Source organism: Lissotriton vulgaris, chromosome 2_1, assembly GCF_964263255.1.
Source record: "Lissotriton vulgaris chromosome 2_1, aLisVul1.2, whole genome shotgun sequence".
NCBI lineage: Eukaryota > Metazoa > Chordata > Amphibia > Caudata > Salamandridae > Lissotriton > Lissotriton vulgaris.
Window position 1 is genome coordinate 1,410,161,485 of NC_141687.1, and position 25,418 is coordinate 1,410,186,902.

Below are 25,418 nucleotides of genomic sequence, written 5' to 3' on the forward strand. Positions count from 1 at the left end.
TAGGTAAAACTGAGAGAAATTTTAAATTGAGACTAACAGAACACAAAAGTACCATAAGACTCAAAAACTCAACATCAGAGGTAGCCACACATTGGGCTGAAGAGAAACATACAATAGCTCAACTACGGGCACAAATAGTGGAAGTGGTTACCAAATTAGATGGAATTGACAATACCCAAAAACTGTTGCAGCGAGAGGTGTTTTGGATAGAGTTTTTACAAACTATGCAGCCAAAAGGTCTCAATGATAGGATTGATATGAGTTGTTTTCTGTGAATGGTGGGGAGTCTAGTGATAATCACACAGAGCCCAGTAACAACAGTATAATTGATTGTATGGCATAATGTCTGTAATATTAGCTTTGGGGAAACCATTTATTAGTATGTGATATTATGTTATTAGTTCAACATAGAGATCATTGTTCAGCTGTGAATACTAGACTTCTTAAACGTGTTATGAATTGACCGTTCTATGAATGAGTATATGGACTACGAAGTATACTATGGAAGTTGTCATACAATTTGAGTGATCTACCCATCACCTCGCAAACTTTATGTGGAAGAGAGTTGTATATGTTACACTGTTTCTTTCCTGGTTAAAGAGTCATCATCAATTGAAAATTTCAAATGTAGAAATGTCTGTACATTACGTAACGCTAATGTTTTCGGCTTGATTATATATCTACATGTTATACAACTCTATCATTGTATATGTTAACTGTGTAAATTTAATAATATTGACCATATGTAAAGTACACTGTACATAAGATAGAGTAGGCACTAAACACTTGGCAGCCTCCAGTACGACATCACGAGGTTACTAAAACTATCAGGAGATTACTAAATACAATTAAGCTCAAGAACGATATTATCATTTCAGGGTTTTAGAAGCCTCCAATGTTTTAACTTCTAGTGGAACCTCACAGGCATGAGGATTCAGTCAGCATCACAGTCACGACGAAATTAAAAAGAGGGCAGAGATAGAACCGGAAAATAAACCGCAACAGAAGGTATAATCTTTGCATATACGGAGCACCATTAGGTTGCTTAAATACGTCAAATAAATAAAGTCTTTGTGACGCTACTGAACTAAAATAAAGGGGTCTCACTCGTGAGATAGCGATAAACTACATATCCCAGCACCCGTGTAGTCACATGACATCAATTAACTGTGTTTGAGTCAAATACGTTTGGCGCGAAAAGCAATTAACAGGAGAGTCTTCCCGTCAATGTCGGAAGATCGGACATGGTTGAAAAGAGCATTGGTAGCTTACAAGTAAGTGTGACCAGAAACGAGGGTGGCAGATAGTTTATAAGATAGCACGCAATGCAGGATTTAGCAATAATAGTACCCTATTTATTTGCTCAGAGCGTAAAGATGAGCGGATACTGATGACACGACTTTCCATTTGTGTTGCTGCGGAGCACTAACAACGAGCCGAGTTGCATAACTCTATGTAAGTTGAGACTCCGGTGATTTCTGATTCTTTCATAAACATTAAAAGGCTAATAGATTAATGGAGATAATATATTTAGTTGCAGAGAAGGCATACATTGTGTCCTGAAAATTCTTCGAGGCAACAGTTATAAGGAAGAAACTTTGTTTAATAAAATTAAGGTAAGCTCAACCACCATAACACAGATATCTGTATAGGTAAATTAAGAGGTGGAACAGGGGTTTTATTTCACCCCATTGAGTAAAAGCAGCACTTCGATTTAATATGCAACAGAGGTAAAAGAAATCGGTTAGAAAGATAAACGTTGTACACGAGAAGTTACGAGTGAGGGTTAACAACTTTGAATTTACGTAACATAAGTAGGAGTGAAGAGACACCCTCTGCTTGTTTAACAATCATAAGACAGGTACCGGCAGCAGAATTTATTTTCACACAATGCGATTTTTTTACCTAGATGGTTGCTTATGATGTTGCAGAATAGTTAATAATGAATTACAACACACCTATTTGTGAACATTACGACATAACCTGAAAGTTAGTAGGTTATCATATAGACAATGTCTAGAGAGAGGAATTCACACCCATGTATAAATACTATAAATATATTTTTGTTAGTTAGTTGCAATGTTAGACCTCGTAGATTCAATGAATTTATGAAATGCATATATTAATGTTTATATACATGTAGAGTAATTTAAATTTTTAATTTACAGAACAAAGCCCCTGAGGAAGGAACCTCCGTTCCGAAATGCATTGGGCCAGAAACTAATTATGGTTCAGTAGCAATATTATGATTATAGAAGAATTCAATGAGAAAATCTGTATGAGTAAAAATAATATGGACAATCCCTGCGAATAATGAAAACAGCATTTGAATGTCATATGATTATGAATATGCATGTGTAAAAGTCATAAGCCGGGTCTGGTGGCTCAGTGGACTAATGCGTCCACTGCAGGGGCCTGTGTTCGACCTCATGGTCACAGGTTCAAATCCCGGCGGATCCACTCAGCCTTTCATCCATCTGAGGTCGATAAAATGAGTACCATTGAGTTGGGTAACAATAAACATCTGTTATTCAGCGCCAAGAAACCGCTGGGTGAACGTGCGCTTTACAAATACACATGTTATGTTATGTTATGTTATAAAATTATGTTTTGAAACAAAAAGTAAATACCAGTACACAACAAACTGATGCTGTGGTACCATGAGTATGATTTGAAATTGATTAATGTTTGAAATTCTGTGAACATCCAGTTCATTAGGGACAGTGCACACTAGAGCAGGTTAATCCTGTTCCGGGTCAGATTAGGTATATACATGTGGAGCCAACACATGTTTTTAGTGTAGCACCCTTGTCAAAATAGGTTGAATATATAGTAAGTATTAAGTTTAAACAGAGAGTGCGCCTCTCACCCCCTTGTGGGTACACTTGTTATATGCAGTGCAGGTAGAGCCACAGCAGGCTAGAGGAAAGGTTGCATGGTGGAACTGAAAAGCAAGCACGTGGGTGACATTAGCCTCTAATGCTGAAGGAGACATAACTGGGCAGAAAGAAAACAAGAAAGTGTGCAGATGCGGAGCCGACAGAACTGAGAACAAGTAAGCCACACAAAGTATTCCTCCTAAGCACAGCTGAGGCCTGCTGGGTTCTGACCACTCACATTCCAACTCCCAAGGGCTCCTTGCATGCCTCTTACCCTTAGTGTTTGGTGGACAGACATATAATAGACTGAAGAGACACATCAGAATGGCATTTCGGTTACCTGGAGCTTCTCCTGCCAAAGCTTGGTGATAGATGATAGGCTGAATACCTAGAAGACATAAACAAGTTCTTACACAGAGAAAAGTAGATACTCTGTCATACAAAAACAGTGGAATTCTGCCACAAACATACCTCATCATCTTGTAAAGAGGAACTCACTCCTCTGCAGATAGATCTGAGCTCCAGCGCAGCCGCAGACAAGTCCCTGAATTCATAGTTCAGAACCTGTACACAGATAGAGCAGAGATGGTGACCCAGAAGTAATTTCTTTCTTTGAGTTGGAGCAGAGTTCCTGCATGCATAGCTCTGCAGCCGTGGGCTGACAGAGCTGAGCTCATCCAAGTATGCAGCTGAGCTCCATTGCAGACAGTGCTGAGGCCCTGTGCAGACATAGATCGAGGTGAGCTAGCTCACAGGCAGAGCTGAGCTCTTATAGCATTCTTTCCTAGAATGTAAAAACCGAGGTTCTGTTGGGACTAAGGAAACTGGACTAGCTAATATTCTGTGGGATTATTACATGCCACTCACCCAGGTTAATCTTCCACATGGCCTTTTTCTGATAGGAAGTGAGAAGGAGACTGTGGTAGGGAGGATGACAGAGAGAAGGGATTGAGATAAGCGATTGAAGAGAGCTAGGGACAGGGTAGCTAGTAGTGAAAGAGAATTAAGCATGTGTGAGAATATGGACATAAAGGTGAGAAAGATAGGTGAAAGAAATGAGAGGAGATGGAGAATGAATGAATGAATGAATGAATGAATGTTGGATTTATAGAGCGCGTGGTTACCCTGGGGCGTCCCAGCGCTGTACCTCTGGGGAACCCGTCCTGGCTTTCCCTGTGAGATGGTCCCTTTACTGGGCATCCCCAAGGTGCAGCCAGACATCCCCGGCGGTGATGGGGCCGGAGTGGAGATTAAGCACGCTATTGCCCAGAGTTGCAGCGTGGGACCCCATGGTTAGAGTGGCACCGAGGCGAGATTTATCGGGCCCGCTGACATTGGTCCTGCACCCGGCCGTGTTGGGAATTGAACCCTGGTCCCGGGCCGACCTCTGCCTCCGGGTCTGCCGCCTCTAACCGTTGAGCGGGTCTGCCGCCTCTAACCGTTGAGCCACACTTCTCCGAGAAGAACAGAGACTGACTATGAAACTGGATATGTCAGAGACAGAGACTTATGAACAACACCACAACAATGATGCTAAGGCAAACTGTGTGTTATGATGTGTTAAGGGTTTTGTGAAGTGTTCAGTTTACCTCAGAGTATTCTGATGCTCAGAAAGTAGGGGTTATGTTGGTTGTGACTCGACCATGTGCAGGTGAAGAGCCACGTTTTCAGTTTCTTGCATAGCTCACGTACTGAGGAAGCATATCTAATGTGTAGGGCGACATCGTTCCGGCCTTTAGGCACGAAGTAGGAGAAAGCACAACAGCAGACTCTGGTTCTTTGTGTGCGGGGCATGTGCGTGAGCAGCAGGGTCGGACTGGAAGCTCAAAGCATTCTTTGGCAATTTTCTCGGACCAGCCCCTGGGGAAGCACTGCCTGACCCCTGGAGGCTGGAAATGCTTACTTGCTGCTTCTGCGTGCTGCATCCTGTCTAATCTGGTTTGTCATAATCTGCTTCCTTTAAAATTTGGCAGAAAAAGATAAAACATTCTCTAGGGAGCTCTTAAACCCGTTGGGAGTTACCTCTGCCTCTAATAAACCTGACACTTTGCATATTCTAACAGGACGCCAGGCAGTGTCAGTGTCACCAATTTTTATAAATTTGAGGTCAGTGGTCAGTGGTGGGTAGTTACATCAAACAATAATTTTCTCTTGAAAGCCTTGTGTAGCCTCCGTGCACCGCGGGCAGCAGTGATGTGCACCAATTCACAAGTGTCAACTTCAGTTTTATTTGACTTTTAATTGATCATTTTCTTTATTTCTGTTTCCTTCCCCCTCTTTTATACTCTCCACTATCTCATTCGCTTTCGTTTTACCTGTCTCTCTTCCTTCCAGTTTGCAGTGGACATCATACAGATGGCCTTACTTGCTGAACGTTTTGTGTAACTTGACAGGGAATTTTTGCTACCATTGCTCATTGATTGTTTCTTTTAAAATTAGCTTTTTTTTAAAAAGATTGTTCTCTTTTTCATCTAGGTCGACCTCAGCAAATGCCATTACTTGGTAGATTTGGATACTGTCACTGAAACGCCAAGAGAACCGAGATATTCTGCAAAAAAAGAAGAGTGGGCGGTTATTGCCTACAAACCATTTCTAGACGCTCCAAGGTGAGTTAAGAATACAGAAATGTACATTGGAACCAACAAGATTTGGATTTTAAAAAATCACATCTTTAAATGGATTGAAAATCCTCCAGTTATCATCCTGTCGACTGCCTTTTCTTTTTGAATGCTGGTTTGTCACTACATAACCTTCCTTGGCCATACCTGGAAATAAAGAAAAGGGGAAGAACACCTAATAGACTCCCTCTTGCCAGGAGCAATCAGACATGTAAGAGTTATTTCACTTTTTTTATGGCTTCCAAAAAAACACCACCTGCTTTTAGTTCCTCTTCACCACTAGAGCAATCACAGAACTCTCTTAGATTTTGTCTTCAAAAGTTGCCTTCGTTTTCCCTGTTGTAAGCTAGTTTCTTGTCAATTCATGTTCGTTTTTAGGTCTCGCCTACGCAGCACGCATGTGCTGAATAGGAGAGAGACCTAATGCCATCGGCAAAGCTTTGGGGACAAAAACGTGCACGGGTTGCATTGCTTGCAATGGCAACGCGTGCATGTCTGGAGATTCCCTTGCGGGAGCGCGCAGCGCCATGTGGTGGCGCCATATGGTGCACAGTCCCGCAAGGGAATTGCGCAGGCCCCCTTCTCTCTCCCGCCCCCCTGCTGCCAGCGCGAGGCGTGCACGCTTGTTTTTTACGTCAGTCCCCCCGGGGCACAAGCAAGCATCCACTTATGTCTTTTTGCTGCGATCAGCTGTAATGACAGAAGTGGGTGCCTGCTTGTGCCCCGGGGGAACTGCAGGACAGCCGAGAATCTGTCCCAAAACGGCGGACTTTAAACCGATGCCACCATGCCTTTCAGCAAATACCAAGCAGTAATGACTAGTTTGCACAATGGAAGGGCAAATCTGCCTTTCACACATTTCAGGATGATAATTTAAGTGCCACAGAGTCTCATTTAGTTATGTGATAGTACGATAGTTGGGTTTCTGCTGTAATGCAGATGCACTGTTATTTTGCTGACAGATATAGTTAAAGTTGAGTTTTCTACATGATCATTTGAGCGTAAAGGTATCAAAGCAGTTCATATTTGATGTTGCATGTTGGTGAGCACATCATGGAAAGAGATGGCTCTTCACCATTCTTTTTTTCGCATGCTAGCAGATCTAACTAAAAACTGTTTCAGGGGAGTTCATTCTACATGTCAGAGGGTACAAGGAAAAATGCCCACCTCAGCTTCATATCTCCTCAACTGTGGCATTTGGATTAGGTGTCTTGGGGCCAAATGTAGACCCTATTCTGTGTTTAAGACAGAGCAGGTCATGATCATTTATGGCCTGCGGTGTCAATAAGAGACAAGTAGTAATTTCTTAATTAAACTCAGGGGCGCCACCCTCTCCCACCCGCTTTACACTGTTGTAGTTTTAAAGTGTAACTCTGACAGAGAGTACAAATAAACTATATGATGAACAATGAAAAGCTGCTTCAGAGCTTCATTTAGTGATGGTCAGGCAACCAGACGCTCGCTTCATGAAGGTTTGAAGTGCATGTGACAAATGTACTGTACAACCTCGTAAAACATTGCGGGTGGTCTTGTTGTGCATCACCCGCATAAGTAGGGGTTTTGATTGAGTCCTGTGCTCCACGCGCAGTGTAATAAAAGCACATGGGCATAGCTAATGTAGGCAGTCACGCGTCAGAAGTACAGACATTACCCTTCACATGTCGTTTCTTGCAAACTCACTACAAAGACCATTAGGTTCTGCCAGTCCGATAGTACACTGGCAACAAAGATGAGATTCATCACATGTCCCACTCTCCCTCCTGCAAGGTTTGGCAGCGATCGGAACTGCCCATCTGCTGCCTCAAGTGCATGCAGTCTTGCTGCCAGCAAGATTGCGGCCCGCATGATCCAACCCTTGAACCTATGGCCTTAGCCCAGTTCGCCGAGCGCAGTGGATGTCACCCACGCTGCAATGAGGCGTGCAGGGTCCAGTTACAGAGCACAGGGCATGCAAGGAGCACGTGTGCGCAGCATATACGAACCAGCATCGAGCAAGGTGGGTGTTTCCCAGTCCCCGCAAGTTCTGAGTGCCGTTCGAAAGCCGTATGACATCCAGCCAGCACTGCACCACCAGCTTCATTTCCCCCACCACAAGCAGTTTTGAGAGCCTAGCCCAACACTGCCCCAGTCTAGGCCTCAATGCAGGCCCTGCAGCACCAAGGCCACAGAGGCCAGTGAGAGTGGCCCAGCACCAGGGCACAAGTCTTAAAACAAGCATTGGCATAGCCAATAGGTTGCGCTTTTGGAACCTTATAAGTATTTAGTTTTGCAGCATAATATCCTTAGTTCAACAACATCAGCTGTTGCATCGCTAGGCCTTGTACCTTAGAAGTGTTTAGCCATGCAACAGTTGTTGTTGCACCAACGATATTGTGCTGCATAACTAAATACTTATAAGGTCCCAAAAGCGAGACCTAATGGCAGTGCCAATGCTTGTTTAGGTTGAGCCTGAACCAGCACGCATGCGCTGCTCTTCGAGGCTTCTTGTAAGCACTCAAAACTACTTTGTATGGGTCTGACTCCTACCCCACATTGGGTTGGCTGTTGCCTATGTCCTTTCGTTATTGTAGCCTGCAAATGGCTAAAGGCGGATTCATGTCCCACCTCTTTTGAAAAGGTTCACTCCCACAACATTTTGCTTGCAGGAGCGAGCAGCTGCCCCTAGGCGGCAGCTGCATTCCTGTGCCCGCCCCCACCACTCCTCTTGAGCTGCTTGTTGTTTGTCGCAGTTAACATGCAATGCCACTCGTGGGTGCATGGTGCTGCCTCCAGACCCAGTTGCCTTAATCTCCCTGTGCCTTCGACCAACTCCTGATACTTTTGAAGAATCTGCTATTAATAGTTTAAGAATTTACACGCACCTTTATTTATAAAATGTGGTGCTTTAACTTTCCCCTTAAGGAGCAGAGCTGAACGCTGTGCTGCTCTACTTTGTCCTTCAGCTGATCAGGTTTCTTCCGGGGTTCAGGATCTCTCCCCACTCTGGGCTGAGCTCTTTCGATGCTCCTCCAGGTAATGATTTGTAAACACCTGTACTATAGTCTTACCCAACACCACGTGTGATCCACGGCAAAATGTATTTCTGACGTTGTTTGACTCGCGATCCTGACATTTGCTAACAAGCATTAACAAAGCCAATTGGTCTCACCTACGCCGTGGGAGCTATTGCCTTTGTCAATGTTAGCTATCTTATGCAGCAGTAGCAGCAAAGCAGCAGTCGTGCGGCACGCACAACTTACATTTTTCATTAGTCCATTTTTATTAAACAACCCGGCGCCACCGTTCCTCATCACCAACACTGGCGACCAGCAGCGCGCGGGTCAACAGGGTCAAGAGAAGCATGCACTGCCCAGCCCTTACAATAGATGTTAAGTTCATGGAGTAGTGTGGGCTCTATTCCATTTGTGCACCGCCGAGACCAAGGGCAGTGCATTGTTACTTTTGTTCCATTAAACAATCCGCATGTCCTTTTGTTGAAGTTGCAGCAGCCCACTTTGTTTTGTTTGTTTGTAAGGACATGGTCTCCCAAATCCTCTGTGCGGCAGCGAGCCCTGAACACCTATTGATTCATGCAAATGCTGTTGAACGTTTGGGGCAAACGATATAAGCACATATCTGAAGTAAGATCATCTACGATCATCTACATTTTATGATTGATATGACACACTAGGGGTTTCACCCATGTTTATTTTACTTTTAAGTAACAGAGGTACCTACAAGTGTTCTGATTAACTAATTCCTGAGTTCTTCATCCACATTCATTACCCTACTTTATGGGTATGTTGTTGCAAGCCCTTGAGCTCGGTAATTTCTTTGAGGCAGTTTAAGAGCGTTTACGTTCTATTTATTAACACTGCATGCTAAGGGCTTCATCTCGGAGTCAAAACTGCATCTGCTGCTTCCTGTGATTTAACGTAATATACAGCAGAGTAGGTACAAGCAACCCAGAAGTCCCTAAGTCTAACCATCTTGTGCGCGCACACCACTTCCTGTCCGGCTTCAGGAGCAGGACATTCAGTAACAGCCTTCCCTGGTTCCTCTGCTCCCTTCTGTGATTAGTCTGGTCAGGAGTGCCACCCTGGCTGCTGGAATTACTCACGGCTTTAATTAGCACTTCTAACTAGTGTCTGCTGCGTCTACTTTTCATTTAAGTCATAACAGCACATAGGCAAAAACCAGCATTGCCAGCATTGCAAGGACAAAAATACTAGAAGACATTCTTTCTTTAATTGGGTCGTTTAGTTGTATATAATGTCTTCTTGGTTATATTTAAGGTAACAAAAATGCTTCTAACACTTTATTATAACTTTTCAACATACTGCATAGTAGCCACACTGCTCTACAACATAGCTTAAAAACATTGGCAAAGCCAGTAGCTCTGGTGAAACACTTATAAGGTCCCAAAGGGGAGACCTATTGGCTATGCCAATGCTTGTTTTGTTTTGACACTAGACACCTTTAATCTGCATTAATCTTTGGCAGCAACCGTGTTGAGACTTCGTTACTGTACAACAGAGCTTGTATTTATGCAACTGCATACTCCTGCTTCATGCCTTGCATGTAAGAGTATATTCCCTATGCACCTCACTTCTGTCCTTGTGCTGTACAGTCCTGAAGGCGCATAGAATGCCGCTAGGAGTGTGCAGAAATCCTGGAAGCGGCTTTTGCGTAATTACGCAGAATGTCACAAACATCCAGCATTTAGCTCTGTACTTTACTGTAAAATGCATCCTCACATCGTTCAAAATAGCACAATCAACACTAGTGCCCCAAACAGCAACTGTTCGCTTTCTGATTGTTCTTATTGTTCCCGTCCTCCGGCACTAAAAGTGTACCACAAGCACAGCAGCGCCCAGCGTAACAGCATAATTTCAGGAATTCTGCATAACAAATATAGAATGAAATTCCAGAAATTACGCAAGATTAGGTCGATGTAACGAAATTTTCACCTGGGTCTAATGTACACCTTTAAGTCTCTTTTCCTAGAGCCACAGTTCAATCAGTATAGTGTAGCCGTGTTGCACAAGTCACCTCAGTAGCTTGAGCATCCTGATTCTATTTTCTATGTTGATTGACACAGTTCAAGGTGGATGGGCCTGTGAACTTTACTCCCGTACTGTAAACCACAGGTTTGGGATGGGGAAGTCCTCTGAATTTGAAACTCTGGGTGATTTGTGATCTCATACTTTGGACTTATCAGATACCAACACTTGGCCCAATTCACGAAGGGCCTCTTTTAAGCTAAGGAGAAGTGTAGACCTTCAGGGTGAAATGAAGAGAAAGCAGGCCTTACACATTCACATAATGCATGGGCAGTAGGTTAGACTTTAGCGTTGATAGCTGTAGGTGGAGTAACTGAATCACTGCGTTTCACTGTAAACAGGGCCAACTCTAGCGATGGCGGCGCGTGTGGAAACAGTCTTTTGTGGCATTCCCCCCCATGACCTCCTTTCCCACTAACCCCCTCACTGCCACCCCCAATAGTGCCTCTCTACTCTCCATAGCCCCTCTCTCACAGCATTCATTTTTTATAGTGCTATTCATAGTTCACTCAAGCTCTGTTCTGTGATCTGCCTGGTACACGGTCTTCTCTGCAGGCACATTAACCCTCTGCGCTACTTTATGTTGAGTTAAAACTGCCACTAGACAAAACTACATCTCTCTCCAGCAGGAACATTAATCGCCAGAGTTATCTTGACATTTGTATTGTTGCCTGAAAAATGCTGTACACACAAGGAACTCTACAGCAGGTGCTTTTAGCCCATCAGTTATTTGTAAACACAGCGCCTCCCCAGGTCAGCGCCAGGTGTGGCTGCACCGGTCCACCGCCCTAATGCTGCCCAAGAGTATGAGCTAACAACAAGCCAGCCTTTCCACATTTGTATATTTTGCCGTGTGTCACTACAGCAGAGATACATTTCAAGGCACGCACCCTTGTCATAGTCTGCATACCAGGTTAAGCTGCAGAAAAAAATTCAGTAATATCCTAGCATGCATACCAGGTTAAGCAGCAGAAAAAAATTCAGTAATATCCTAGCATGCATACCAGGAAAAGCAGCAGAAAAATTCAGTAATATCCTAGCGTGCATACCAGGAAAAGCAGCAGAAAAATTCAGTAATATCCTAGGGTGCATACCAGGAAAAGGTGCAGAAAAATTCAGTAATATCCCATGTGCATACCAGGAAAAGCAGCAGAAAAATTCAGTAATATCCTAGCGTGCATACCAGGAAAAGCAGAAGAAAAAATCAGCAATATCTTAGCGTGCATACCAGGAAAAGCAGCAGAAAAAATCAGTAATATCCTAGCGTGCTTACCAGGAAAAGTATTTACAACAAGGGGTGGTGAATTAAGCAGAAAGCTCTCACCCAGTCAAAAGATCAGGGCTAGATCCAACACCGTTTTTTAGCTCACTGCACCATCCCAGTTTCAGAACCTGGCTGTATGCAAATTAGTCTGTTCCTGTCCCAGTGCATGATGGGAACAGGGCAAACCAAACTACAAAAGCCAATTCTTACACTGGGAAGGAAACAAGCTCCCGGGGACCGGTTTCTGGCATTACAGCCGTCTTCGGCCCGGTTTGCTTGAATCCTGATGGTGCAATGAGCAAGGGTCTCACATCTGAGAATACCCTTCCACGCTTAGGGTGGACAAAAATATTTACAACAAGGGGTGGTGAGGGACAGAGTCTCTGAATTAAGCAGAAAGCTCTCACCCAGTCAAAAGATCAGGGCTAGATCCAACACCGTTTTTTAGCTCACTGCACCATCCCAGTTTCAGAACCTGGCTGTATGCAAATTAGTCTGTTCCTGTCCCAGTGCATGATGGGAACAGGGCAAACCAAACTACAAAAGCCAATTCTTACACTGGGAAGGAAACAAGCTCCCGGGGACCGGTTTCTGGCATTACAGCCGTCTTCGGCCCGGTTTGCTTGAATCCTGATGGTGCAATGAGCAAGGGTCTCACATCTGAGAATACCCTTCCACGCTTAGGGTGGACAAAAATATTTACAACAAGGGGTGGTGAGGGACAGAGTCTCTGAATTAAGCAGAAAGCTCTCACCCAGTCAAAAGATCAGGGCTAGATCCAACACCGTTTTTTAGCTCACTGCACCATCCCAGTTTCAGAACCTGGCTGTATGCAAATTAGTCTGTTCCTGTCCCAGTGCATGATGGGAACAGGGCAAACCAAACTACAAAAGCCAATTCTTACACTGGGAAGGAAACAAGCTCCCGGGGACCTGTTTCTGGCATTACAGCCGTCTTCGGCCCGGTTTGCTTGAATCCTGATGGTGCAATGAGCAAGGGTCTCACATCTGAGAATACCCTTCCACGCTTAGGGTGGACAAAAATATTTACAACAAGGGGTGGTGAGGGACAGAGTCTCTGAATTAAGCAGAAAGCCCCCTTTTCTGAATCGATTTTGGCCACTATAGGTGTGGCAGGGTATACTCAGACATGAGTCCCTTTCTCACTGCTCCATCAGGATTCAAGCAAGCCGGGCCGAAGACGGCTGAAATGCCAGAAACCGGTCCCCGGTAGCTTGTTTCCTTTCTGGTGAAGAATTGGCTTGGTAGTTTAGTCTGCCCTGTTCCTATGATGCACTGGGCCAGGGACAGACTGATTTGCATATAGCCAGGTTCTGAGCTGGGATGGGGCAGTGAGATAAATAACGGTGATGGATCAAGCCCTGATCTTTGGACTGGGTAAGAGTGGTCTGCTCAATTCAGACACTCTGTTCATCACCACCCCCTTTTCTGAATCGATTTTGGCCACTATAGGTGTGGCAGGGTATACTCAGACATGAGTCCCTTTCTCACTGCTCCATCAGGATTCAAGCAAGCCGGGCCGAAGACGGCTGAAATGCCAGAAACCGGTCCCCGGTAGCTTGTTTCCTTTCTGGTGAAGAATTGGCTTGGTAGTTTAGTCTGCCCTGTTCCCATGATGCACTGGGCCAGGGACAGACTGATTTGCATATAGCCAGGTTCTGAGCTGGGATGGGGCAGTGAGATAAATAACGGTGATGGATCAAGCCCTGATCTTTGGACTGGGTAAGAGTGGTCTGCTCAATTCAGACACTCTGTTCATCACCACCCCCTTTTCTGAATCGATTTTGGCCACTATAGGTGTGGCAGGGTATACTCAGACATGAGACCCTTTCTCACTGCTCCATCAGGATTCAAGCAAGCCGGGCCGAAGACGGCTGAAATGCCAGAAACCGGTCCCCGGTAGCTTGTTTCCTTTCTGGTGAAGAATTGGCTTGGTAGTTTAGTCTGCCCTGTTCCCATGATGCACTGGGCCAGGGACAGACTGATTTGCATATAGCCAGGTTCTGAGCTGGGATGGGGCAGTGAGATAAATAACGGTGATGGATCAAGCCCTGATCTTTGGACTGGGTAAGAGTGGTCTGCTCAATTCAGACACTCTGTTCATCACCACCCCCTTTTCTGAATCGATTTTGGCCACTATAGGTGTGGCAGGGTATACTCAGACATGAGTCCCTTTCTCACTGCTCCATCAGGATTCAAGCAAGCCGGGCCGAAGACGGCTGAAATGCCAGAAACCGGTCCCCGGTAGCTTGTTTCCTTTCTGGTGAAGAATTGGCTTGGTAGTTTAGTCTGCCCTGTTCCCATGATGCACTGGGCCAGGGACAGACTGATTTGCATATAGCCAGGTTCTGAGCTGGGATGGGGCAGTGAGATAAATAACGGTGATGGATCAAGCCCTGATCTTTGGACTGGGTAAGAGTGGTCTGCTCAATTCAGACACTCTGTTCATCACCACCCCCTTTTCTGAATCGATTTTGGCCACTATAGGTGTGGCAGGGTATACTCAGACATGAGTCCCTTTCTCACTGCTCCATCAGGATTCAAGCAAGCCGGGCCGAAGACGGCTGAAATGCCAGAAACCGGTCCCCGGTAGCTTGTTTCCTTTCTGGTGAAGAATTGGCTTGGTAGTTTAGTCTGCCCTGTTCCCATGATGCACTGGGCCAGGGACAGACTGATTTGCATATAGCCAGGTTCTGAGCTGGGATGGGGCAGTGAGATAAATAACGGTGATGGATCAAGCCCTGATCTTTGGACTGGGTAAGAGTGGTCTGCTCAATTCAGACACTCTGTTCATCACCACCCCCTTTTCTGAATCGATTTTGGCCACTATAGGTGTGGCAGGGTATACTCAGACATGAGACCCTTTCTCACTGCTCCATCAGGATTCAAGCAAGCCGGGCCGAAGACGGCTGAAATGCCAGAAACCGGTCCCCGGTAGCTTGTTTCCTTTCTGGTGAAGAATTGGCTTGGTAGTTTAGTCTGCCCTGTTCCCATGATGCACTGGGCCAGGGACAGACTGATTTGCATATAGCCAGGTTCTGAGCTGGGATGGGGCAGTGAGATAAATAACGGTGATGGATCAAGCCCTGATCTTTGGACTGGGTAAGAGTGGTCTGCTCAATTCAGACACTCTGTTCATCACCACCCCCTTTTCTGAATCGATTTTGGCCACTATAGGTGTGGCAGGGTATACTCAGACATGAGTCCCTTTCTCACTGCTCCATCAGGATTCAAGCAAGCCGGGCCGAAGACGGCTGAAATGCCAGAAACCGGTCCCCGGTAGCTTGTTTCCTTTCTGGTGAAGAATTGGCTTGGTAGTTTAGTCTGCCCTGTTCCCATGATGCACTGGGCCAGGGACAGACTGATTTGCATATAGCCAGGTTCTGAGCTGGGATGGGGCAGTGAGATAAATAACGGTGATGGATCAAGCCCTGATCTTTGGACTGGGTAAGAGTGGTCTGCTCAATTCAGACACTCTGTTCATCACCACCCCCTTTTCTGAATCGATTTTGGCCACTATAGGTGTGGCAGGGTATACTCAGACATGAGTCCCTTTCTCACTGCTCCATCAGGATTCAAGCAAGCCGGGCCGAAGACGGCTGAAATGCCAGAAACCGGTCCCCGGTAGCTTGTTTCCTTTCTGGTGAAGAATTGGCTTGGTAGTTTAGTCTGCCCTGTTCCCATGATGCACTGGGCCAGGGACAGACTGATTTGCATATAGCCAGGTTCTGAGCTGGGATGGGGCAGTGAGATAAATAACGGTGATGGATCAAGCCCTGAACTTTGGACTGGGTAAGAGTGGTCTGCTCAATTCAGACACTCTGTTCATCACCACCCCCTTTTCTGAATCGATTCCAGGAAAAGCAGCAGAAAAAATCAGTAATATCCTAGCGTGCTTACCAGGAAAAGCAGCAGAAAAATTCAGTAATATCCTAGCGTGCTTACCAGGAAAAGCAGCAGAAAAATTCAGTAATATCCTAGTGTGCATACCAGGAAAAGTAGCAGAAAAAAAATCAGTAATATCCTAGCATGCATACTTGGAAAAGCAGCAGAAAAAATCAGTAATATCCTAGGGTGCATACCTCGAAAAGCAGCAGATAAAATCAGTAATATCCTAGGCTGCATACCAGGAAAAGCAGCAGAAAAAAGTAGTAATATCCTAGGGTGCATACCAGGAAAAGCAGCGGAAAAAAATCAGTAATATCCTAGGGTGCTTACCAGGAAAAGCAGCAGAAAAATTCAGTATTGTGACTACCTTGGTGATGCTCAAATTAAACTACTGTAACAGCTTATACATTGGTTTACAGAAGCAACACCTAAGGAAACTTCAGATGGTGCAGAATGCTGCGGCAAGGCTTTTACTGAATACACCTAGGCATCAATCTATTAAAGAAGAAATCCGGAAGCTACACTGGCTGCCTGTGGCGCAACACGTCAAATTCAAGGTACTCTGTCTTGCCTATAAAACTCAGAACGGGACAGGACAGGTACCTTTGAAACAGCTCTTTTCGTGGTATCACCCAGGCAGACAACTAAGGTCCACAAATGCCAAACTTATGTCAATCCCAAGAATCCGAACTGTGTGTTGGGGAGGTCGGAGTACCACTTATTGTGCTGCTAAATTATGGAATACTCTTCCCGCTGACATAAAAGATGCTAATTCTCTCCTTTCCTAAACTTGGCTGTTTTCAGGATAATTTCCCCCTTTTTATGTCCAAAGGTCTTGCTCTAGTTTAGCGCCGAGACACCGCAAGGTATTCGTGCTCTTTAAAAGTCTTTTTAACATTAATAGTAATACCCTAGCGTGCATACCAGGAAAAGCAGAAAAAAAATGCAGTAATAGCCTAGCATGCCTACCAGGAAAAGCAGCAGAAAATTCAAAAATATCCTAGCGTGCATACCAGGAAAAGCAGCAGAAAAAATTAGTAATATCCTAGCGTGCTTACCAGGAAAAGCAGCAGAAATTCAGTAATAAAGCGCACTAGATACAGACCGTAAGGCTCCCGTTGCTCTTCAGCTTTATCTGTCTATCTCCAGGGCTGCCAGAGGTGGTGGCGGATTCTTAGAACGAGGTTCTTCCCTGTTGAACACTGTCCAGAATCTCCCGATCTGGCATGTAAATATAATCGGTTGGAATGAATGTAATGTTGCGATTTTTTGCATCGTTTGTCTTTTGCAAATTTATTTTTCTTATCTTTACTGTGCTTAAGAAATCATTTTCCCATGTTTCTGCGCTTCATAAAACATTGAAAGGAAAGAAGAAAATATCCTAAAAGCAACTGTACAGTTTAAATCAACAATAGGAACATCGTAAATCTGTGTCTGCTGCCATATAGTAAGCACTCTGGGTTTTTGGGGAATTTGCCAACTGGGGCCAAGTAATAGCAGCCGGAGCTGACCCCTTGGTCAGGCACAGCAGTGCAGCATCTCTTAATGTGGAACTTGGAAGGGGTACATTACTCCCCTTTGCTCAAAGTCAGCCCAAAGATGGGGCTGCCCCGCTCCTGAGTGCATGAACCTGTTATTTTTTTTCCATAAAATCCTTTTATTGGCATTTATATTATTAAACAAACAGGTAACTCAAACGTTGATCGCATGAAAGAGTGCAACTTTGATACAATACTGTTATTCCTTTTAACGACCACAAAACTCATTGATAACACAAATGTCAACCGAATGGGCAATCCACAGTCACCATCGTCGCAGCAGTAGTTAGATAACAACACGATTACTTCTCAATGTCTGATGGTTTAAATTAGGGATAACGCTCTAAATTGGATAAATTCCCCCTGTATACTGTTATGCTTTTAGGGGTACCCCCTCGCCTCATAAATTTGTAGTTCAAACATCCAGCATCTACCCATGCTCGTCCTCCACCAACGATTCACCAGGGGTACCGGTGCTCACCAGTATTGTGCTATATCTCTTTTAAAGATAGTTAAACCAAGGTGGAGCAGTATTTGTTCCCCTTGCATGATTTCTTCTTCCTCTAGAATATTGAGTAGAGCCATTTTTGGGATAAGGTCAAGGGGACGATGTAGGATCATTTGTTGATCGCGCCATACCGAATTACAAAAGGACTGAATGCATCTTCAAGACCATACATCTTCCATTTCAACTACAACTATCAGTTGCAACACCAGATAATAAGATTAGAGGTTCATCGTGGCCAAGCCTCAATGATATCTAGATTTACCAAATTTGGGAAAAGCACCTCTAGGATGATTGCCCTGCCATATGAAACAATGTAACTGGTTATTTATCGATGGGCTAGCTGGTGTGGTCAGGTGATATTCTGAATGATATAAAATGTTTTAGGGAGGAGCATCATTTGCCAGATTGACTTTCTGGGTGATGTATATCTAAATATTTAAAGCTGTAGCTGATAATATATTTCCTCTCTAATGCACCACTGCACCCCCTTTTCTTTCTGCTTATTCAGTGCATAAACCTGCGTTTTGTTCCAATTGATCCTGACACCAAAGTATACCCAAAATCTGTAATCTGTGACTATGAGATCGTTATTAAAAATAAAACGGCCATCATAGGAAAACTTATCTTTCAAACACGTAAACCAGTGAAGTCCCTGTATCTGTTTGTTTTGTTGTATAAGTTGCCCAGGGGCTCTATTGTTAATGCAAATACCTGATCGAACAATGTGCATCCCTATAGTGTACCTGTTCTTACTGGAAGGGGTTTGAAAGGGCATCGTTGACCTTCGCTCTTTCCATTGATGCTTTGTATATTAGTTTAGTGTAGGCACAGACATTGGATCCAAAACCCATGTGAGGGAGCACGACGAACATATAATCCCATTATAAACTGTCAAGCGCCTACTCAAAATCAATTAGCATAAGACTGATTGTGCGGGAACCAAGGCATTGAATACTTTTCTGATATTATGTCGAGTAGATCTATTAGGCATGAAGCCACTGTGGTGATGATTTATAAGATCCATTATTCCATTAAAAAGGTGATTGGCTAAAACTTTAGCCTGTACAGATCCACAGTTCATCAATTATATTGGTCTAAACGATGGATATTGAACTGCAGGCCTTTCAGTTTTGAGGAGTACTATGATGTACTATTCCTCAAAGCTAGCTTGAGATGCCTCTCCTAACAACTCATCTCAAATATATGCAATAGAGGGTGTGCTATGTGTGGAGAGTGTATTTTACAAAATTCAATAGGCTGGCCGTTTTGTCTTGTGGTTTTCCCTTTAGACAGTTATGCAGTTTCCTCGTTTGGCATGGATACCTTCTAGGCCAGCCATTTGGGCAGCATTTAAACAAGAAAGGTGAATTGACTTCAGATAGTAAGTTCATCAGGAGAGCACCTTGCAGCATAAATAATGCCATAGTATCACATTTGCCATGTCTATGTCTACAGGTAATGCCTGCACATTACTCATCTACTGGGCACTTCTAGACGCATATTCCTTACCTTAAAATATTCCCCTGGCATCATATTGGATCTGGAAAGTTTTGAACAGTACCCTTAAATGCCGGGAGGTGACATTTTTAGGCTGCACGTCTGCATCCTCTGCGTGATGTAAGCTGTGATTATGTCGGCGCCACCCCAGCACGCTGACGGCAGTTATTTTCTTTCTGTGCCAGTCAGGGCAGATCCCGAGATAGGGATATCCCCCAAAAAGCCAACAAGCTTTAAAGCTTTTGGTGTTGGCCACAGACAGCTCTCTGTGAGAGACCATCATTTGGTTTGCCTTTGATTCTTGGAGCAGGACCGAGGCTCCAAGACCTGCGAGGACTGCCATGCCATGAATCCCAAGGTGCTGAGGAAATGGTCCTGAAGCTCCTCGCTGCCTGAGGTCAGATGACCCCACACCGCTCTTGATCCTGGTCGTGTGGGTGGTCCTGGGACCACTCACAGAGCCGCTTGGATCGTGCTTCTTCATGATCCAAGTCATCAGGTAAGACCCACAAGCTGAAGAAAGTCAAAACAGTCTTCTACTTCCCCTTGCTGGTCTTGGTCATCGGACTAGTTGCAGGAGCGTCAGCACTCTAGACAACCGTGTGCAGTGAGCCTGTCCACTTGCACCTCCCAGAGTTTCCCGGAGCCTGAGGGGCCCCTCTTGGGTGCCTTTGGGCCCCACGGGTGCAGAAGGGGGCCCCTACTGGTTCTCTGGCGACAGGTTAAACTTCCACACCAGTCTGGTCCCTTGGATCCAGAGCAGTGCCACCTGAAAGACCGCAAACTTCCTCAACGCCCACTTTAGTGCCGTCGCTCCCAGCCCCGCCAATGCCTCACAACGGCGTAGGCCCTATCATTATACCCGATTCTAACACAGAGCCAGACCGGTACTATACCTTCAGAATCAGAGCCAGTCCCCTTTACTTTGAGTAGCCTGGAGAGGGTGACGATTGAGAGGGATCAGTAGACCCTCATGGTACCACCATCCTCTTGATGAACCAGAGGACAACTGCTCTGAGGAACTGGAGGATGCCAGTGTTTTCAACACCTCACCAGACACTGGCCTGGTCTCTCCCTCTACCGTGGCTATGGCGGAAAGTGCCTCATTTTCAGTGTTGGTACAGAGGGCTGCTGCAGTCTTGGACCTTCACCTACCCAGAGTGGCAGTCAAGGCAAATATCTTGATACAGGTGCTCTAGCTGGGAGTTGGCACCTCCGAACCATTTCTCACATTAAACAAAGCCCTTGCAGATATCTTCCTTGTGACCTAGGGGCTCCTGTGCACAGGTCAATAACCTGCTGCTATCGCCCGCTCCTGGGGACCCCAGTTTTCTCACCCAGCACCCCACCCCAGAGAGCTTGATGGTCTGAGCCTCCACTTCTAGGATCAATCTTGGCGTGTTCCCTACCACTCCACTAGATAGGGAATCCTAAAGGCTGGATACCTTTGGTTAGATGCACCACAACCCCCGTAGTCTGTCTGACCTGGTCCAGAAATCAGGGGGAACTATAAAAGACCTGCAGTGGTGGCTGACGAACCGCAATGGGTCAGTGGAACATCCTTCTCCCTTCCACAATCAGAGACGACTATAGTGACTGATGCTTCGCTTTCAGGCTGGGGCGAACATCTGGAAGAGGTAGAGATCAGAGGACTCTGATCTCCAATGGACTCCAGGCTTCACATCTACCTGCTGGTGTTGTGTAGCATTTTAGGACCCTAGTGTAATTTTCCCGATTCATGCCCTTATATAGGTATAAATCACCTTGTCCTTAAATAGGCATAGAAATCATAACCATATTGGACATAGCCCTTGCAGTCCAAATACAGGCATGGATACTTCCACTAGTTCCGAAAAGCCACAACGATTTCTTAGAAAACTCGGCTTCAGCAGTCAAGTACTTCCCCTTGCTTGAATATTGATTTGTCTAAGAACTCATGGAGTTTTCAAAGAACTACGACTCTTTGATGACGTTATTATGTCCGCCTTTACCTCAGACTCGGCAACCTTCAAGGTATAAATATGCCCACACTTGCCCTAGCAAACACACAGTGGTTTGGAGCAGTTCGACTGTATACTTGCCCGCCGACGCAGCTCGCTACAGCAAGTGCCGAAGGAAGCCGACCCTTCAGTTGACGCACTGAGAAAGACGCTGTCTTTTCTCTTGCCGAGAAATCCAACTCCAGTATTTCCAAGCTCCCCTTGCGGAGTGTTGGGAAATCGAGTCCCGAGACAGAGAGATACCAGACCTCCTTCATTCTAAACCAAGGTACGGAGCTGATTAGACCCTAAGAGGAATCTTGAATAGATTCTTGGCAAAAGAATACTAAACTTATGTTACACCTCACTTACTTCTTCCCTCGTAGTAGACTTAAGTTAGGTACATCGGGGTAGGCGTATTTTAGAAGCACCAGTGGAGTACTTTTAGTCTTTATTTATTTATGTATGTATTTTATGGCTTAGAAACCATACCATGCTTTTACAGTATTATTTTATAATACTCTTCTTGCTGTACGCATTATACTTTACAGCCAGTATTACGATTGTGAATTACGAAAAAGGTGATGCCAAGGTGTTTTCTTCAAGAAAATTAATTATGAGAACAAAAAATATTAATTATCTGTCTCGTCACAACATCAGTTGTATGATATATATCTGTCATCTATTATAACGTTCATCCGATGGTTATTACCGACAATTACAAATACAAATAACGAAGGAAAAAACACAACAAAACAGTAATTCGGTTTGTGAATTATTTTAAAGATCCTTTTTCATTTTATACATTCTTAATATAAATCAGTCAACCAAACAATATTCAATCTTGTAAGGAATGACATGTTCGAGTCCAAAAACCAAATATTTATTTATAAATCCAGGCGGTCCAAGTGTCCTATTATTGTGGACCCTCAATCCAAGGTTTGTGTCTTTTCTGACACCAAACTAGTGTCCGAAAAGGAAATAAGGCTAAGAAAAGACATTGCCATGTTTTCCTTGTAAATAAATCATCGGGCTTCTTACACAAACCTTGGATTGGTGGTCCACAATAATAGGACACTTGGACCGCCTTTTTCGTAATTCATTATTCTCACCCAGATGCCTTTTGGTTTACCGGGTACCCCCTGTTATTAATAATAAGTATTACGATTGTAGCAGTTTATTTCTTTTGCATGAGAAAGAAGACTGTTCAATAAATACTTTTATTTTAAACGCCCGTCTCTCTATTTCTCTGCACCTCTGGTGCAACGAAGCATGCACGATTGACTAGGTGAAATATCTATCTATTGTTTCCACGACTCTGAAGATAAGTTTTATCTTGGGGAAACAAAGTTGTCATGTTTATGCGGTTGTCAGAAACTAATCCATTATTGTTTATTCGAGAAAGTTTCTAGTGACCTCTGAGCTAGCTGGCACTCACAATTACCTAAGTACTACGTCACATCTATAGGATATATTATTCCAATGCGCAGAGCCTTTTGGGAATATAGGAACTACACTACACTAGAACTCCGGGTAATCCAGTTGGCATTAAAAGCCTTTCCTCCTTTCGATCAAGGGAAGGCTGGTATGTACTGGTGTTCATGTACAGCACCACAGCCATGTGGTACTGCAACAAACTCCACCAGAGTGGGGTCTTTGACCATTTGTCAGAAGGCCCAGTGACTCTGGACATGGCTGACATGTTTCCCTGTTGTTTCAACACCTGGCGGGCTCTCTGAATGCCTAGGCAGACAAACTCAGCTAACGATGCCTAGTGGATCATGTATGGCCTCTCCATCTGTAGGTGGTGCAAGGTCTTTTTCAAGAGTGGGTAGAGCCTTTGTTAGATCTGCTTGCCACCTCCAAGAACGTGCAATGTCCGCAGTTCTCTGCGCTGCAGTTTAAAGGCAGTTCTAGCTGGGAGAGGTTTTTCACCTCAAATGGAACTTCAGCATCCTGTACACCTTGGCACTGATACCACTCCTGCCTAGAGTTCTCAAGAAGATCAGGAACGACTAGGCCCAAGTCATTCTTGTGGCTTCAGATTGGGCACAGAGAGTCTGGTATCCTGAGCTGCTGAGTATGAACATTGCTCTACTGTTCAGGATGTCACATATGGAGGGTCTTCTGTCGCAGCAGCAAGGCAGGGCCCTTCAACCAAACCTGCACACACTTTGTCTACATGCTTGGAGATTGAGCAGCGACAGTTGACAGCTTTCGACCTTCCTCCTGAAGCATGTGCTGTTATTCTGGCAGCCAGGCGTCCCTCCACCAAGGCGGTATAGTGCAGTTGGGACCAGTTTGTGGCATGGTGTGTATCCAAGGAAATAGATCCTCTTTCTGCACCTCTTCCCCAAGTTCTATTGTTTTGGTTTAGTCTATATCGCTGACCGACCTCCAGAGAGGTATTGTTTGGGTATCTATTCGAAAATAAGGAACCTGTGGCTAGATGCCTCTATCAGATGAACAAGTTACTTACTTTCTTTAATGCCATATCTGATAGATACCCTATCTAGGCGCATCCATCCTCCATCCTCCCTTCTCTGCTAACTGATTTCATGCATTCACCCTTCTAAATGCCTTAGCAATACACACCAGTGTGTCAGCATTCTTCTTAGCTTTGCGCTTCTGGCTTGGAATATCATGAAAAGAAACTGACCTCAGCGCTCTGGGGTGGTGCCTATATAGGCAACGCACACATCACTTCCAGTGTTGATGCGGATTCGAACAATGCCACCTGCCAGTGTACTGTTTTGAAAATGTCCAGATCCAGTCTGACACCTGGGGAATATTCTAAGGTAAATGTTGGACCCGGCCCTTTAGGCAGGTTCACCCCTAGACTTTTTGCTTTTTCCTAGCCTGTTTATGGAACCTGGTGTTGGTGATTTTAGGCCTCTGCGCACTTTTTCACTGTGGTACAGTGTAAAGTGCTTGAGCTCTCTGTGAATGAGTGGTGAGTGACCTACCCTCCCATAGGAATGAATGGGGAATATGTATGCCCATGGTAGTTCCTGATGTGTGGGGAGTGCAGGGTCGAGTTTGGTATGTACGAACTCGTGAGACTGAATGCTGCAAAATGGTATATGTGGCAGGATTGTGTGTAGTCTAGAAGCGCCACTTTTAGAAGTTGGCATATTTGTGTAAGTTGGTTCTGGCGTGCGATTGGCTGGTGAGCCTGGCCCAGGGTGCCTGGGCCTGCTGTGGATTAACTGTCTGGTTGGAGGGTGACAGGGGCTGCAGAGCCCCGGAGGTTGTCTGAGTCAGCCCAGGGGTGAAAGGCAACATCTGTTGCCAGGGAAGGGGGAGGAAGAAGCGCCTGATAGTGCCGGGCTGTGTCTGCCTGACCACCATGCTGGCTCACTCCCCTGCCGGCCCACTGTCACCTCTGGCCCTGAAGCTGACAGGAAGAAGAACACCAGCAACATTCCAGTGCTCAGGGCCCACATGCACCAAGACTTCAAAGGGCTTCAAAGACTTTTCTGTGTATAAGAAGGGGCTGTGTCGTCTTCCAAAATGTTCTTGTTCTCAACTTGAATCTGCCTGGGGCTGCTGCTGCTTGGGCTCAGGGGAATCCCTGGGCTCTGCCCAGCCCCTGGGCACCTGATGGACCTTTCCCTGGTTCTTGGGAGCTGCTTGCTCCATCTTTGGATGATCCTGGACTTTGGGAGGGGCTCTAGCGCTTGGGAGCGCTGGATTTGTCCTTCTTAGCACCTGGGAGGCGCTCTACCTCGGATGTGCCCTGTTGCTGGGGCTCTGGTTGCTGATGGGGCTACCCCTGGGGGCCTGCCTGTGCCCCTACGCTTGGGAGCGCTTAATTTTGATTATAGCGCGGAGGAGCGCTTTGCCCGCCCTGGCAAGTGCCCACCTCGCTTATTTTTAATTTTATTTAGCTTCGGCTGCCCTCGCTGTGATTGCCGCTGCCCGGGGGCCTGAAGGTGACCAGAAGCCGCCGTTCGCATGTGCACGGCCGCAGAGAAGGAACCGAAGGGGCCGCGACCTGATTGGTTGCTGAGGCAGGCTGCTCGTGAGGGGCCGCGCTCGGATTGGCTGAGCGCTTCCAAGAATTCCCCGCGTCATCAGGGGCTCGTCCGAGAGCCGCGCAGGGATTGGCCAATTCTTTCCGGGACTGACGTCGTCACCAGGGGCTCGAGGAAGGAGCCGCGCTGGGGTTGGACCAGCCGTGAT

The 25,418-nt window shown here is 45.4% G+C and overlaps 1 protein-coding gene across 2 annotated transcripts in view; it reads left to right on the top strand.

The window, feature by feature from the left end:
* Nucleotides 1–25,418, top strand: part of ALG9 (ALG9 alpha-1,2-mannosyltransferase) — an 810,763-nt gene that overhangs the window by 485,059 nt on the left and 300,286 nt on the right. For both annotated transcript variants that reach the window (XM_086957174.1, XM_086957175.1), the window contains one exon: nucleotides 5,355–5,485. In XM_086957174.1, the coding sequence (XP_086813300.1) occupies nucleotides 5,355–5,485 (131 nt within the window). The remainder of the gene's footprint in view (nucleotides 1–5,354; nucleotides 5,486–25,418) is intronic.